Here is a 17,577-nt window from a genome sequence, read left to right on the forward strand (position 1 = left end):
AGTGCTGAGGTCATAGAGCAGGGAGTGTGCACCACTGTTTACACCTCTGCAAGGCCCACACTCTCATGTGCCCGGATACAGCGCTGTTTTCACTCTTAACTGTGATGATGATACATTTTTAAAATCTAGGTTTTCTTTTTCCTGATTTCAGGCATCTAATTTCTTAGGACTGTTGAAGATAAGTGTTGTTTTTTTTTTTTCTTTTTTTGTAATTATTTTTTATTGGAGGCAAATTATTTTACAATATTATATTGGTTGGTTTTGCCATACATTGACATGAATTCGCCCCGGGTTTACATAAGTTCCCCCTCCTGAACCCCCCTCCCACCTCCCTCCGCCCTTTATCCTCCCTCTGGGTCATCCCTGCATGCCAGCCCCGAGCATCCTATAACATGCATTGACCCTGAACTAGTGATTCATTTCACATATGACAACATACATGTTTCAATGACATTCTCCCAAATCATCCCACCCTCACCCTCTCCCACAGAGTCCCAAAGACTGATCTATACATTGTGTCTCTTTTGCTGTCTCGTATACAGGGTTATCATTTGCATCTTTCTAAATTCCATATATATGCGTTAGTATGCTGTATTGGTGTTTTTCTTTCTGGCTTACTTCACGAAGATAAGTGTTTTGAAATACAGTGTGCTGAATACACTTTTTGCCTCCCCCCGCCCAAGTCCCCTGCTGGACTAACAGAAGAGGCGGGATTTCTTCTTTGGGGTGACAGGTCCCCTTTCCTCTCCATGGCCCCTAGAGGAGAGCCTATAGGGTCCTGCCAAGGTCTCACCTGTTGGAAACAGGAGTCTTCGTGAAGGTCGCAGGAGTGATCGGTAATATGCCAATGTTGCTTCTCTTTTTCAGGGCATCTTTTATGACCAAAACTGTGCCTTGTGGAAATGAACTTCACAAGTTCCTCATCTGGGACACTGCTGGTCAGGAACGGGTAAGGACATGCTGCTGCTGGCTTCCTGGGGAAACGATGCCAAACAGCACTGGTTTCTTTGTATCTGGCAAGACTTGGTGACTAGTGATAGAAACCCAGCTTCAAATGAGTTAAGAACAAAAGGAAACCTGCTCTTTAGGCATGAGGAAGCAGAAGGGGCCGAATCCCATCCCTGCCAATGTGCCGTCAAAGCTGCACGACTCTATTCCATTTTCTTTGCTTGCTGACCTTGAAATTGACTTCTTTTTAGGCCAACCCCCCTGGCCATCAGCAACCCCCAAAATAGAGCAGCTCTTCCCAGGCAGGGGGCTCCTCTACCTGGTCTGCGCTGTGTGCTCAGGGGATATGGCGCCCCTGCTGGCGGGGCCAGGGAGTGCACTTGCCCCAGGAGGTGGCTGCGCTCAGTTCCACCTGAGCCCCATAGCCTGGGAGCTGGACAGGCTTTGCTCCCTGAAGTCTGGGTTCCCATCCTGGGAAATGGGGAAATGGGCACTGGGTTACCAGGAACAGTGGATGACGGCTCTCTCATTCCTGTTTTGTTCAGTCGCTAAGTTGTGTCCAGCTCTTTGTGATCCCTCCTGCACTGCAGCATTCTAGGCTTCCCTGTCCTTCACTATCTCCTCCCATCTCTTATTCCTAATTCTTTTATTTCCTGAAAATGTTTGTGGAGAAGATAACTCCAGAAGCTCCATCTCTAGATGGAGGTGAAATAATAGATACCCACAGACTGTCTCGAGCAGGGAATGTAATAACTAGGGCATATGTTATCAGAGTTGAGAGGAGTGGCCTGGATGGGTGAACACAGGGCTCACCAGTACCTTCTCTCAACCAGTCAAAACTGGCCCCAGAGCTGGTTATCGCAGAGTAAGACAGGTTGAACTTGCCCTGGTCTGTTCCCGGCTCAGATGTCACCGTCTCTGCCCACCCCACGTAGAATGCTGGCACTTCCTCACTCCCCACCCCAACTCACTCCCTTTCTCTCCACAGCCCTTGATATGTGTGTTCAGGTGCTCAGGTGTGTCTCCGTGGACACAGCTTTGTGACCCCATAGACTAGCCTGTCAGTCTCCTCTGTCCATGGGATTTCCCAGACAAGCATCCTGAAGTGGGTTGCCATTTCCTTCTCCAGAGGATCTTCCCAACCCAGGGACCGAACCCATGTCTCCTGCATTGGCAGGCGAGTTCTTTAACCACTGCGCTACCAGGGAAGCCCACAGCCTTCACCACCCTCTAACATGCCCCTCAGTTCGCTCATCGATTCTGTCAACCGTCTCCCTCTCACAGGAGAATCCAGGACTCAGATTAATCCATTGTTTTCATTATCAGCTCCTCACACAGCAAGTGTGTGTTTATACGAATTTCATTTTCTATAAATCCCCTCTTAAAATGAACATTCCAGTGCTTGTAGATGAAGCTGTCTCAGAGGTTTCCTTTCCTTTAATGAGGACGAATCTTCTGGCCTCAAATACTACCCTCGTTAGAACGTCTGCTACTTCGCTGTGGAATCAAGAACTCAGATTAGCACACAGGAAGCTACTACCTGGGGCCCCTCTTTCTCTCTGACCGTGGGCCATACCCACTCCCAAAATTAGGGGCCTGGAGTCCAAGGGAAGTGACAGTGTAGGGGTCTCTTCTCTATGTCCCTGTGTGTTCTCTGTAGCAATCGGCTAGATTTCTGTTTTTGGAGTTGGGGGTTTGGAGAAGGAAATGGCACCCCACTCCACTATCCTTGCCTGGAAAATCTCATGGATAGAGGAGGCTGGTAGGCTACAGTCCATGGGGTCACAAAGAGTCGGACACGACTGAGTGACTTCACTTTCACTTTCCTTAAGCAAAGAGATTTTCTTCTTCCCCATTTTACTTTTGCTCATGAAATAGTTGCTTATGCAGCTGCTTTTTAAAAAATAATTTTATTTATTTATGTTTGGCTGAGCTGGGTGTTCCTTGCTGTGCTCAGGGGCTTTTCTCTAGTTGCAGTGAGAGGGGCAACTCTCTAGTTGCGGCACACTGGCATCTTATTGCAGTGGCTTCTCTTGTTGCAGCTCCTAGGCTCTGGAGCACAGGCTCAGTAGTTATGGCCCACAGGCTTAATTGCTCTGCGGCATGTGGGATCCTCCTGGACCAGGGATCGTAGCTGTGTCTCCTGCATTAGCAGGCAGATTCTTTACCATTGAGCCACCAGGGAAGCCTCTGCAGCGGCTCTTCCTGAGTGTCATAAGTCAGTTCTACACAGAGAGGCAGCGTTGAGGCTCCTGCTGCCGCTGCGTGTCCTCTAGGCTGTGCCCCAGTCTTGTGCTCAGTACCTTCTGTGCACTAATGCGTGTAGCCCACTCACGGCACTCAGCTGGGGACTGTCTGTGTCGCCATTTACAGGGGAGGTCACCCAGACTCAGAGAGGTTGAGTAACCTGGTCAAGACCACAAAGCAAAGAAGGTATAAAGCAGAAATTTGAATCAAGCAGTTTGGGTCCTCTGATTGATAGTTCAGTATTGATGGAAAAGAATCACACAAAACCACACAATTAAAATTATCCAAACTCCAATGGCCCAGATATTATTTCTACTGTTGACATTAGGTAGCCATTCTCCAGATAGCTCACTGTGTGTGTGTGTGTGATAATTTCTTATCAATGGGATCCTGATTCTTTATAACCTGCTGTTTTCACTTGTGTTGAAGTGTCCCTAGAGGGAGATTTCTGTGTGATTGAAGCCGGGTTCTTGACATTGACTTACCTATTCTAATAGTCATGAGATCAATTACTTTGGGTGAAATTTGCTCTAATGTGACTATCAGAGTTTGGAGTCTGGCCCACTTAGCATCTCAAAGCAAAATCACCGTAACATTTCTTTCACAGGCCTGTATTTTTAATTATTCTAATTGCTTTTATAAAATTTATCTCTCAGGTTGTAGATACCTGTGACTAACTATATCACTGTGTCTATAATTTGAAAAGCATAAGCCTCATATTAGGGCTTCTTCTTATACTCCAGGGAAGGGGGTTTGGGTTTGGGTGGTCATTTCAGGTGAATCCAGGTTTGTGGCGTGTGAGTGGACAGAGTCCACCTGACCTCATGGTCATGGATCCCTCTGGCCCTCAACAGCTTGGTGTGTTACCCTCGGGCTGACCTTGTCTCGTTCCTCCGTGCAGCCTGCTCTCGCTCCAGTGATGGCAGTTTTTGAGTCGTTTTGGCAGCTTCATGCTGGACTTAATCGTGCTTGAAATGACGTTGCCTCATGTTTGAGCTAAAAATAAATTCCCTGCTGTTGCTGGTGCGGATTGCGGTTGGTTCTCTCATTAATCGTTGGAGTCCAGTGCATTTTATTTTCCCTCCTTATCATTGTAGAAATCTCCTGCTGTTCTCCTTAGTTTTCACAATGCTAAACCCGGTCTCTTTGGATTTATGGGTTGACCGTATCAAGACAGATTTAACTGCTCAGCGCGGTGCTTTGCATGTGATGACTCCTCAAAACTGGACCATATCTGCGTCTGCCTGGCACACATAGCACCCCTGTCAACGTCCTACTTACTGTGGTGCTGAGTCTACATTAGATGTGGCACAGATTCGTACTCTCCAAGGATGGTTTTTCCCTCTGAGCACTGAAGATGTAAAAGGATCCTGGTCTCCTGTTCCTGTAGAAGAGTGCATTCATTCTTTCCTGTTTGTTGTAAATTTTATTGAAGTGTAGTTCATTTATGATGTTGTATTAATTTCTGCTGTATAGCACAGTGGCTGAGTTATACACACACACATATATATTCTTTCCGTATTCTTTTCCATTATGGTTTATCATAGGATATTGAATAGAGTTCCCTGTGCTGTACAGTAGGACCTTGTTGTTTATCCATCCTGTGTGAAATAGCTTGCATCTGCTAATCCCGGACTCCCAGTCCATCTTCCGTCTTCAACCCTCTGTCCCTCTTGGTAACTACAAGTCTGTGCTCTGTGTCTGTGAGTCTGTTTCATAGATAAGCTTATTTGTGTCATGTTTTAGATTTCACATACAAGTGATATCATATGATATTTGTCTTTCTCTGTTTGACTTACTTCACTTAGTATAATAATCTCTAGGTTCACCCACATAGCTGCAAGTGGGATTGTTTCATTTTTTTTTTATGGTCGAGTAATATCCCACAGTATATAAGTACCTCATTTTCTTTATCTGTTCCTCTGTTTATGGACACTTAGCTTGTTTCCATGTCTTGGCTGTTGTGAATAGTGATGCTATGAACATAGGGGTGCATGTATCTTTTCCAACTAGAGTTTTGTCTGTGTATAAGAGTGCATTCATTCTTGACATGTTGTCTTTTGCTTTTAGTTCAGCCCTATATGATGGGCATCCTCCAATTCTTTCAGTGGCAAATGGTAATCCATCGAGTACCTCTGTTAAAAAAATGGTTAAAAAAGTGTAACCATTTCCAGTTGATTGTTGAATCCAGTTTGTTAAAAGCTTACCGTTTTTGAGATTTGCGTGTTGACTCTGCTGCTCCCCAGGGGGGTTGTTTTGAGAGAAGAGTGCCCTGTTGGAGCTTGGAGGCGGCTTCTGGGGTGTCCATCCTGTCCTGTTCACAGGGGTTGTTCTGTTGGTTTCTGCTTCATGCTGACAGGTGAGTAGGGGCAGCGGTAGGTCAGCAGAGCCTCTAGCATGATGCGCTCAGGGACTGGAGCTCGGAGAGAGCCCTGGAGAGGGAAGGGAATTTATCTGCTGAGCTCTGTCGTCCCAGCTCCCACTGTCAGGATTTGTGAGGGGAAATGAGACTTCTGTGCCAGGGGGTCAACTCATTCCTTCCTTCTGAGTTTCCTCTGATTTCCTCCTTTGTTCTTTCATTTCAACTGGGGACCAGTGTATCCTCATTGCTACTGAATATCACAATGTGAGACGAAGCCTTACCTTTCTAGATGTATACTTCCGAATCTTTCTGTGCCTGCTTTAAAACACAGTCACAATCCATAGAATAACTCCATTAAAAATATCAGCATCCTGGAAAAATGTCAGACTTCCTTTTCCTGGTGTGATCCATCAGAGCAGCATTATTTTAAGAATCTAACCTGGAAAAAAAATGAACATCATCTTACTGTTTTGTTTCATTTGATTAGAGTCTTCATTGTAGTTGTCTGTCTTTCCTAGTTGGCTTGTTGTTTAGTTGCTAAGTCGTGTCCTACTCTTTGCGACCCCATGGACTATATAGCCCACCAGGCTCCTCTGTCCATGGGGTTCTCCAGGCAAGAATACTGGAGTGGTAGCCATTCTCTTCTCTCGGGGATCTTCCCCACCTGGGGACAGAACCTGAGTCTCCCGCGTTGCTGAGATTTGGGTTCTTTACTGCTGAGCCACCTGGCAAGCCCGCTCATTTCCCTCCTTGGGCTCAGCTCCTCCCATCTCCCATAACTTGGAAGCTTAAGTAATGGGATCATAGATGCTAGGGGGCAGCTGAGAAAGCCGTGGCCTCAGTATTGGGTCTGAATGGGTCCTCGGGAAGGAAAAGAGAATCAAAGACAGCAAGTTCAAGGTCAAGTTCAGGTTCTTTACAGACATTAAAAGAAACTTCTGCTCCCTTTCCTTCTTTCTTAGGGCCCTGGAGTTCGTGGTCAGGAAAGTGGTTCACTATTCATAGGCTGTGGCTAAAGTCAGAGGAAAGTTTGACCTTCAGGCGTCCTTGAAGAAAGAGGCCTCTCACAGGCTCTGAAAGAGCTGATCTTTGTTTTCTCCCCAGCTCGCCCTACAGCCCCTGGAGAGAGAGGCCACCTCCCAGCACCAAGCCTACACTCTCAGTGCTGCTAGAGAACGGGGGGTTCACCCTCGGCCCCTCCTCACAGACTTCCACGGTGGGGGGTGTCTGCCTTCAGTGGGAGGAGGTGGGGTCCATGCAACGCCCCTTCTTAAAGAACAGTGAACAGTGCTTCCACAGTGTGGACTGAGGTCTGAATTAGGGAACTATGCCCTCCCTCCATCTCCCCCACCAAGAAGGCTCTCAGAAAGGAAAAGTGGGTGAAGGTTGTGTGTGAAGCTGATAGCTCAGAGGCCTGCAGATGTGCTATTAAATGAGAGCAGTGCTGTCGATGGGGCCCGGGAGCCTCAAGAGTCACTTTTTAGTGAAAAGTCACCCAGCGGGGCAGAGACCCGGTGACAGAAACTGAGGAAAAGAGTGTGACAGTGGTGTCTGGGCTGGGGCAGAACTCACCGACCTGGCTCCCAGGGTTTGTTCTGTGTGGGGGTGTTAGTGTCATTTAGGAAAATAAGATTTTAGGTGCAGAATTGGCCTGCTGGGTGTCAGAATGTTGCTGACAGGAGAGAAAGAGGAAAGACACGTCCGTGTACTGAAAAAATAAATCCAGTAAGTCCTTCAAGAAACACTGCAAAGTCTGCCCTCGGTGGGTGGGATGGGAATGCTGGGAAGGGGGAGGGGACGGGGAATGGGGACTCAGGAGCAGCGGTGGGGTGGGGGGGTCTCAATCCTGAGCTGGTCTGAAGGGACCCAGCCCCTTCCTCCGCATCCTTCCCACCAAGGCAGACCCTCTGCTCCCCAGAGAGCATCTCCCCCTTCTGGGGACCAATGCGGCTCCTCTGGATGAAGACTCTTGGCTCTTAGGGCTTTTTCTGTCTTTAGTCTGGGATGTGATGCCATAAGGTCTTCGCAGGTGGCGCTAGTGGTAAAGAACCCGCCTGCCAATGCAGGAGACGTAAGAGAGGCGGGTTCAATCCCTGGGTCATGAAGATCCCCTGGAGGAGGGAATGGCAACCCACTCTACTATTCTTGCCTGGAGGATCCCATACATAGAGGAGCCTGGCGGGCTACAGTCCACGGGGTCGCAAAGAGTCGGACACGACTGAAGCGACTTAGCATGCATCCACATGATGCCATAAGTGACTTCTCATTGTGAGTCAGGGTCTGCACCTCTTGGCTAAAGGCCAGTCTCCTCCTGGGACTCTCAGGGGACCTGGGGCAGAGAGCCCAGTGGTGGGGCGGGAGGCAGGACTTTGGGGCCCCGCTGGGGTTGTGCTTGTTAAGAACTGGAGATGTTCTTTACCTGGTGGGCCTTCTCTCCTCCCCTGCTTTCCCTCTTTTCCTTTTACGCAGCTGATTTTATACGTCTGGTTAAAAGACAAGCAATAAATGTCGTTCCTGACAAGGAAGTTAGACACACAGACTTTGTGTAGCATGGAAGGGCATGTCTGTGAGCCCCTGCAGGTCCTGTATTGGGGACAGAGGCGTGTCCTCTGAGTGGGAACTTCATCTTCAGAGCGGCCGCTCTGAAGGAGCCACCTCCTCCGTCCCCTCTGAGGAGAGTGAGCGCTTCTGAAGGATAGGGGTTTGCCGTCGTCTTCACCATCTCCGTCTGTTTCCTGTGGCTGTTGTAACTCACTTGTAGTGCCTTCTAACAGCCTGGGTTCACACCCTCCCAGGTCTGGAGCGTGGGCCGGCAGGTTCATTTTTGGAGGCTCTGAGAAGAGTGGGCCTGCAGTCTTTGCCTTGTGGCCCATTCATCCATCTTCAAAGCAGAGCATCTTCAAGCTTCTCTGACTCCCCCGCCTCCCTCTTCCATCTGAGAGCACGCATGTGGAAGACACTGCGTGATGCCGCTGCCCCCACCTGGTAGCCTGGTGTAACCTCCCTTCCCAGGACCAGCTGCCCACCTCCTGCTGCCCTGCGCTGCAACAGGTCACAGGTCCAAGGATGAAGCTGTGGACATCTTGGAGGACTATTGTCCTACCTGCTGACCCTCTGTCCCCATCGCTTAGAATGGCCCTGTCATGTACCAGATGTCCAGTAGATGGGTGTTGAATGAATGAGCAAAGTTAGTGCCAGCCCGTATCTTCATGACACCTCTGAAAGTGATGCTTCATTTCAGAGAAGAAACTGAATAGTGGAAAAAGAGTAGAATTTGGGGTCAGAAGACCTACATTTAAGGACTTTTAAGAGCTATGTGTCAGTGGGCAGCTTGCTTAATCATCCTGAGCCTTGGTTTTCTCATCTGTACAATGGGACACCCCCACCACCATCTAGCCTGCCCATCCACACAGGGTTATTGGCTCTTTCATTGCTGAAAGTTTGAGTTTCTGCTGCTGCCCAAACAGGGGGTTACGGAAGGTTCTGGGTGGAGGCGGTAGCTGAGAAAATGTGTGAATGGAGGAGGGGCAAGCTCTGTGGATGTGATTCCTGAATGCTGAGGAAATCCTTTGGCATTGGCACTTTAAAAGAAAAAAGAAAGTAAAGGGGGAAAAAAATCCCCTTTCATTGCAAAAGTAATGTATACAGTTAACATTTTAAAAGAGTTCTTTCAGGAAACGTGAAAACAAGTGATGGGTTTGCCTGTAATGGCATTATTCAGAAATAGCCATTTTGATAGGTTTTTCTATTCAACTTTATGTTTTGGGTTTTTAGGACATCTGAGGAGGCATATTAAATAGGCCTCTGCTTTCTGTGGAGAGCGAGGGTCTATGTAAAACTCAGAAACCTTCTTCTGAATGGTACAGAAAGTATATTCAGTGATGGTTTTTTCGTTCAGCTTCTGCCAGCCAGGAATGTCGGGAATGTCAGGAATGCCCTTCCCTCACGTCCCCCTTTGTTTGAATCCTGAGGGACCTCAGGACTTGTTCTGGCTTCTGCCCTAGACTGCCCACTGCCCTGGCATTCTGGGGGGGCTGAGGATTTCTGCTTGTGTGCTGCCCCCACCCCTGGCACTGGCCCCCGGACTGTGTGAAAGCATCACACAGGGGACCAGTGCTCTCTGAGATCCTCAGACAACCAAGCCCTGCGGCTCATGGGTCCGATGCCAGTGCCCTCGGCTGGGGTAACTCTCACCCGGGAGGCAGAGCCCAGCTGGGGTTGGTCCTTTTTAGGAAACTTCATGTATTTTCCATCACTGCTCCTTCTTGACATGCAGAACATTGCTGCTATGGAATTTATGATGCCACAAACCTGCATGTAAGGAATTTTGCCTGAAGTCGACGGGGTGGGCTAAAGGACTGAGTTTCCCGGAATGGTACTTTCCCCTGTGTGCTGACTGTGTGTGTGTTTTTGCGCACAGGATGCTGTGGGATGGGATGAAGGGAGCTTTGTGTTTCAGGTGAGGCAAGAGCAGGGCGAGCGCTCCGTCCAGAGTCTGTCTGACCTTGACCTTGAGTGTCCTCACAGAGCTGGGGAAACCTTAGCTGTCACCACCCACCCCCGCCCACCCCAACCCAGACTGGTACTGAGCCAGAGGCAGGTCAGCACCCCGTGCCCCTAAAGTGGGTTCTCAGGACACTCACTAGGTCCCTAGATGTTAAGAAATATTACTTGAAAAAAGGTAGAAAATAATTCTGAGTGAAAGCAAAATAAGTTTCTTTATTATAGAAAATTTCAGAGCCTTTCATGTACCAATAATACTTGGTGAACTCCAGGGAAGCATTATAATATGTTCAGTTGTTCAGTTGCTAAGTTGTGTCCGACTCTTTGCAACTCCGTGGACTGCAGCACGCCAGGCTTCCCTGTCCTTCACTGTCTCCCAGAGTTTGCTCAAACTCACGTCCATTGAGTTGGTGATACCATCCAAGCATCTCATCCTCTGTTGTCCCCTTCTCCTCCTGCCTTCAATCTTTCCCAGCATCAGGGTCTTTTCCAGTGAATCAGCTCTTCACATCAGGTGGCCAAAGAACTGAAGCTTCACCTTTACCATCAGTCCTTCCAATGAATATTCATGGTTGGTTTCCTTTAGGATTGACTGGTTTGATCTCCTTGCTGTCCAAGGGACTCTCAAGAATCTTCTCCAACACATGGTTCGAAAGTTTTAGTATGTAGCAGTTCCTGAAATTTACTTGGCCAAGAAACCTTTCCAAAAAGCACCTCGAGGGTACAGTGTCCTGCAGGACACCCCTCCTTGGGAAATACTGAGCCATCTTGCCTTCTATGCTGTTTAATATTTTTCAGAAACTTGAGTTTAATTGCTATCCAGTATTCCAGCTATTAAACCAACCAATCTTTTGAAACTTTGTTAAAAGTTTAAAACAGAGTTACAGATTTTACCATTTGTGATAAACTGGTATATATAATTTAACCAGAACCAAAAAAAAAAAATTAGTATTGTGTGAATTCTGAAGCACTTTCAACACGTTGTAGGAATAATGTGGACTTTCTTGAGTTTTACACATTCATAAGTGAATGGTCTGTATCTCGTGCCCTTGTTGGTTTTCTGTGAGCTGTAGTTTCTGGGAAGTGAGCAGCTCTCATTCCTGTAACTCTTGTAATCCAGTCATTCGTGTGCCTCCTTCATGAGGGTTCAGTATGACTGTGGTGCTGTTATCCCTCTGATAGGAACTCTAACTCTGTGTAAAGCCCCAAAGTTCTGTTACTTATTTTTATTTTATATTGTACTATATTTCATTTACAGTGTTCAGTTTGTTTCAGGTATATAGCAAAGTGATACAGTCATATATATATATATATATATATATATATATATATATGAATTAAGAAAAGCAGTTCCCGTCTTTTGATGGGGTTCTCATGATTCGTGACATAAATGGCATTATTTTGAGAGAGGGATAACTTAGGTATGGCATTGGGTTTTTTTTTTCTTTTTGCAGCCTGAGGCAGTTGTAAAATAACTTAATGTAGCTTTTTACAACTGTAAAGATACAAATGAACTATTCTATAGTATTTTTTCATTTGGTGAAATTTTAACTGTTAATGTTTCTGGCATTGTGCTTTGTACCATTTATTAAATAAAAATTCAAAAAAACATAAATAAACCAACCTATGATGGTTTCTTTGAGGCCACCTTTGATCATCCCCTTCAGAAGTGAAACTGTTGAGTCAAAGTGTACGAATGTTTCAAGACTTTTTTTAAATTTTAACTTTATTGGAGTTGTTGATTCACAGTGCAGTGTTAGTTTTAGGTGTTTCGCAGCATGACTCAGTTATACATATATTCATTCGTTTTTGGATTCTTTTCTCATGTAACTTACTTATCACAGAACACTGAATACTGTTCCCTGTGCTATACAGTAGGTCCTTGTTGGTTATCTATTTTATATATAGTAGTACTCTTGCAGTACCTGTTTTCATTTTTCAAGCCCAGTGTTTTCACTATATATCTATATGTCCACCCCCCTCCCCCAGGGAAAAGAGTAGGTGTTGGCACTCAGAAAACAAAAAGTAAGTATTTTGATTTTCTTAAGTGTGCATGTTTTGCTAGAAAATAGAACAGACATAAAAGTCTACTGAAAAATCATGTAACCAACCCTTTAAATGACTTATTCAGTGGTTTGTAGCCTTACGGAGAAGGCAACGGCAAGCCACTTCAGTACTCTTGCCTAGAAAATCGCATGGACAGAGGAGCCTGGTGGGCTGCAGTCCATGGGGTCGCTACTAGTCGGAGACGACTGAGCGACTTCACTTTCACTTTTCACTTTCACACATTGGAGAAGGAAATGGCAACCCACTCCAGTGTTCTTGCCTGGAGAATCCTGGGGATGGGGGAGCCTGGTGGGCTGCGGTCTATGGGGTCGCACAGAGTCGGACACGACTGAAGTGACTTAGCAGCAGCAGCAGCAGCAACCGTAAGTTTGTTATTGATATCTGTAAGTCTGTTTTGTAAGTAAGTTCATTTGTATCTTTTTAAAAACTTAGATTCCACATATAAGTGATATCATATGGTATTTGTCTTTCTGTGTCTGACTTACTTCACTCCGTATGATAATCTCTGGGTCCATCCATGTTGCTGCAAATGGTATTATTTTGTTCTTTTTTTAATAGCTGAGTAATATTCCATTGTGTACCCCAGGAATCGAGCCTTCATCCCTTAGTCTCCTGCATTGGCTGGTGGATTCTTTACCACTAGTGCCACTTGGGCAGCCCATATGTATACCACATCTTCTTAATCCATTCCTCTGCCAGTGGACTTGTAGGTAAGCCTTTGTAAATACATTGTCCAGATGCTTTCCAGAAAGGCCATGCCCATGTATCCCTCTGCTGGTTGCTGGAAGTGGGTGGCACTTTGCACCTGTGAAAGCTGAGGGTCTAAGACGCTCAGAGAAGGGCAATCCCTTGCCCTCACCCTGTAGACATCTGGCAATTACAACACAGTCACACACACATTCGAACATAAACAGTCATTTCTTTTGAGCGAACACATTGTCTGTTCGAAGCGCCCTGTGCTGCTTCTAAACGATTAAATGTCACCTGAAAGTTATCTGAACTCTCTAATGTGGCATTCTAGATATAGTTAGGGAGGAAGGGATTTCGAATTGGCCTCTATTGTGCTGATTTTCAAATAACCTTTCAAGGTGAGTCGTTTTGATAAGTTTTGTAAACTTCCTGTGATTGCGCACTTTGTTTCTAGAAGAATCTTTTACTCAAGTGTTTTATCAGTCTTAATTCCCACCTCATGGAAATGGAATGATGTCATGTTGAATACTGAGGCTGTTTGTGGTGCTTTTGTTTTATATTTGTGGGGGAAGTATACACATTGTAGGCAAGATGTGATGTATCTTTCTGTCCTCCACAAACATCCTTTTTGTCAATGCCTTATTGGGTTTTAGAACTGAGACTTGAACTTTAGCTCATTAAAACCCCCAAGTCCCCGGCAATAAAGTTGAAGTGGTTTTACCCCCGGATTTATTTCAAAATGATTCCATTTGGAGGAAGGAAAGAGCAAGTAATGCATTATATAGAAAGCTCTAATCAATAATTCATGAGACCTGTACACCAGTGACTGTTCCAGATTCACTTCATGGCATTACTGCTGAGAACTGTTTTAGAAGATCCACAGTTTGTGTCTGAGTTCACCAGTGTCTCGATTTTCGAGATGTACGTTTGGTACTGCCTCTCCTACTTCAAGTGTTTAACTGGACTTTTCTTAGATGAAGGCTGTTTTGGAAAAATGGGCATTTTATGTAATTGGGCTTCAGGAACACTTTATTCCTTTCCATTAGCAAAGCAGGAATGTCTAGCAAACACATGGCTTTTTCCTCCTTTATGGCAGGAATTCTGATTTTGGTTTCTGCATCTGGAGTGGGTTGCCAAACAATGGATTAAAAATAGATGTTTGAGGGCTGACAAGGACAGCCCAGAGCTGGGTAGTCAGTGCTGATGGAAAGCTCTGTCCTCAGTGAGTCATGGTCAGTGGCCAGGGCCCTCCTGCCGGGAACTCCTGTGTCCATCCTGAGCTCCATGTAACATGTGCCCCCTTCTGAAAACCACACGGGTGCAGGGCAGCTTCTCATGGAATGGAGACTCGCCCGAGGGCCAGAGGCTAGGACGGGGACCTGCTTCCTTGTACACTCTGGTGAGGCCGTGCTAGCATCCTGCAGTCGAGGGGAACCTCGGGGGTAGACATGCGTCCAGTTTCCAGATAGGATCATTTGAACTTGGCCAGTGTTGGTTCAGTGAAAAGCACTGCACAGGAAGTAAATGAATGATGGTTTTATTGTTTGCCAGGAAAATGTCCGTCCTTCCTCCCCTCCCTGCTCCCCCCACCCCGCCTCTCTCTGCTTTTATTTTTATTATTTTAAATTTGGTTTTTATTTCATATTGGAGATTACAATGTTATGTTACTTTCAGATGTACAGCAAAGTGATTTTTATACATATATATAAATCCATATAAGAGACATGGGTTTGATCCCTGGGTTGGGAAGATCCCCTGGAGTAGGAGATGGCAACCCACTCCAGTATTCTTGCTGGAAAATTCCATGGACCTAGAGGTACCTGGCAGACTATGATCCACAGGGTCGCAAAGAGTCAGATGTGACTGAAGCGACTTAGCAAGCACATATCCCTCTGAATCTACTGTTTTATATATAGCAGAGTGTGTATGGGGCTTCCCAGGTGGCACTAGTGGTAAAGAATCCATCTGCCAGTGCAGGAGACACAAGAGATGCGGGTTTGATCTCTGAGTTGGGAAAAACCCCTGGAGGAGGAAATGGTCACCCACTCCAGTATTCTCGCCTGGAGAATCACATAGACAGGAGGACCCTGGCAAGCTACAGTCCATAGGGTCACAAAGAGTCAGACATGACTGAAGCAACCTAGCCTGCATGCACGGTGTGTATATGTTAATCCAAAACTCCTAATTTATTCCTCCTAGCTTTCCTCTTTGGTAACCATAAATTTGTTTTCTTTGTCAGTGAGTCAGTTTATGTTTTGTAAAGAAGTTCATTTGTACTATTTTTTTAGATTCCACATATAAGTGATGTCATAAGATACTTGTCTTTCTCTGTCTGACTTTCCGTAAGCAGTTCTTTTTATTTTTTTCTCCTTTAAATATTTATTTATTTATTCATTTACTTGGCTGTGCTGGGTCTTAGTTGTAGGTTGTAGGATTTTCGTTGTGGTGTGCTGGGTCCCTGGTTGCGGCATGTGGGATGTAGTTCCCTTACCAGGACTCGAATCTGGGCCCCCTGAATTGGGACGGTGAAGTCTTAGCCAATGGACCACCAGGGAAGTCCCTCGGTAGTCACATCTTTAAATACATTCCTGTGGATGAGTGAGGGCCTCCCTCCCCAAAGCCACACCAACTCCAGTTACGATGACTTTTTAATACTTAATAAATAGTCCATCATTGCATTTGTTTTCATTTCTTTTATTATCACTGAACATGTTTAAAAATATTTATTGGCAATTCATAACTCTTCCTCCGTGATTCATCTGTCTATATCCTTTGTTCATTTTTCTACTGAGCTGTTATCTTTTTCTCATTGTCTTTCAAAACCCCTCTGTGATGTATTCTTCAGATATATTCGTATATATTTAAAGGTATATTCTTCAAAATAGACATAAAATCTGTGTGTGTCCCCAGGATAAGTATCCGTCCTACTTGGGGATAAGTGGTTCTTGGGGGGTCAGTGGTTCTGACCAGGGATGATTGCTCTGTTCACGTTTGGAGCGAAGCTCATCTCGCTCACCATTTGTTGAGAATTTGCAGGAATTGCCCAGCCCCGAGGGCAGAGGCCGAGGTGCCCCAGCTGTGGTGTTCCTCCCTAGAGGCTGGCCCCGGATTGTGTGATCTGTGTCCTTAGTAGACATCTTATTGTTGTATTATCCTAATGAGATTGTCCTGGTCCATCATATAAGATAAACAAAGAGCAGTAAAGAAAAGAAAATTCCTAGGACAGCCACACTGATAATAACGTTTACTTTTGGCCGGGCCCAAGAGTGAGTTCCATGGTCTGTAAACCACAAGGGTACGAGCTGTGGTGGAGGAAAATGTATTATCTGAGTCCTGGCGAAGTCCTCGAGGGGGAATCCAGGGAGCCTATGGGGCTGGTGTAGGACGATAGTTTTATGGTAATGTGGGATTGCGTAAAACATGCTTACTTTGGCCTAAAACTGTCCTGGGGAAGTCCTCGAGGGGGAATCCAGGGAGCCTATGGGGCTGGTGTAGGACGATAGTTTTATGGTAATGTGGGATTGCATAAAATATGCTTACTTTGGCCTAAAACTGTCCCTTGCTCCTCAGTTTCATTCACTGGCCCCCATGTACTATCGTGGATCTGCGGCAGCTGTTATAGTGTACGACATTACCAAGCAGGTAGGAATGCCCCCTTTAGAACTTTGGTGCCATTTATGGCCTCTCTCTGTTCTAGAAGGACTGAAACAGGGACTTCACTGCTTGAGTCCTGCCCAGAGCCTGGGATGAGGTTGCATAGTGTGGTGCAACGGTGGTTGCTGGGAATGCACACTAAATGCTGAGTTTATCTTGTCTATATGTAGCAAGTGGAGAAAGAGTTGGGAACCCACACAGGTATTCTTACCTGGAGAATACCATGGACAGGAGAGCCTGGTGGACCACAGTCCATAGGATCGCAAAGAGTCAGACACAACTCAGCGACAAAACAACAACAACATGTAGCAAAGCCTTTCAAATCTATTTGCTAAATTAAACAACAGTCATCATTCATTTTTAAAATTGATTGTCTGTTCGTAGGGGTAAGGTCATGCCTACTAATACTGTTCACCAGAATGTTCACTTTTTTAAGAAAAGGAAAAGTATTTTTCAGTTTTGCATCTTTGGTTATTGTTGTTTAGTCACTAAGTCATGTCCAACTCTTTTGCAAAAAAATCAAAGATATATATATATATATATTTTTTCTTTTCTGATAAATCATGAACAACATTGTTTCAGTCCTGTAGCTTCGTCTTATTCATGTTAAGGCAAGGCTGTAATTTAAAATTAATGTTATTAGTAGAAGGAAATGACTAACATGATTATCTTAACTTCATCAAGTTTATGTTTTAGAAAAGGAACCTTTTACAGCCTATGTAAGTAAAACTTAGTTAATACTAAATTTTGTGCCAAGATTGGGGTTGTATGTTCATCTGTGTATGTGTGCCCCCTGAAAATATTTTTCTTCAATGGATTATATTTGGTTTGTATTTCTATGTGGTTGAGATATTACGGTGATGGGTCTTTCCCAAGGTTGACTACACTTTTGGTTTAGGATTCATTTCATACGTTGAAGAAATGGGTGAAAGAGCTGAAAGAACATGGTCCAGAAAACATCGTGATGGCCATCGCTGGGAACAAGTGCGATCTCTCGGACATCAGGTGAGAGGAATTTAAAAGATGTGTGTGGGGTCCATGTCCTCCACCCTGAATGTCTGTGCCTGAAACGCTGTCGTACACATATGGTTAAGTCTGTTCTGTAA

The 17,577-nt window shown here is 45.5% G+C and overlaps 1 protein-coding gene across 2 annotated transcripts in view; it reads left to right on the forward strand.

The window, feature by feature from the left end:
- Positions 1–17,577, forward strand: part of RAB31 (RAB31, member RAS oncogene family) — an 85,376-nt gene that overhangs the window by 37,119 nt on the left and 30,680 nt on the right. The window contains exons 3-5 of one of the 2 annotated variants that reach the window (XM_055417209.2): positions 868–949; positions 16,388–16,459; positions 17,370–17,476. In XM_055417209.2, coding sequence (XP_055273184.1) covers positions 868–949; positions 16,388–16,459; positions 17,370–17,476 — 261 coding nt within the window. The remainder of the gene's footprint in view (positions 1–867; positions 950–16,387; positions 16,460–17,369; positions 17,477–17,577) is intronic. The other variant, XM_055417210.2, reaches the window with a different exon arrangement.

This window comes from Moschus berezovskii, chromosome 28, assembly GCF_049115385.1.
Source record: "Moschus berezovskii isolate FMDL1 chromosome 28, NW_MosBer_1.0, whole genome shotgun sequence".
Classification (NCBI taxonomy): Eukaryota; Metazoa; Chordata; class Mammalia; order Artiodactyla; family Moschidae; genus Moschus; species Moschus berezovskii.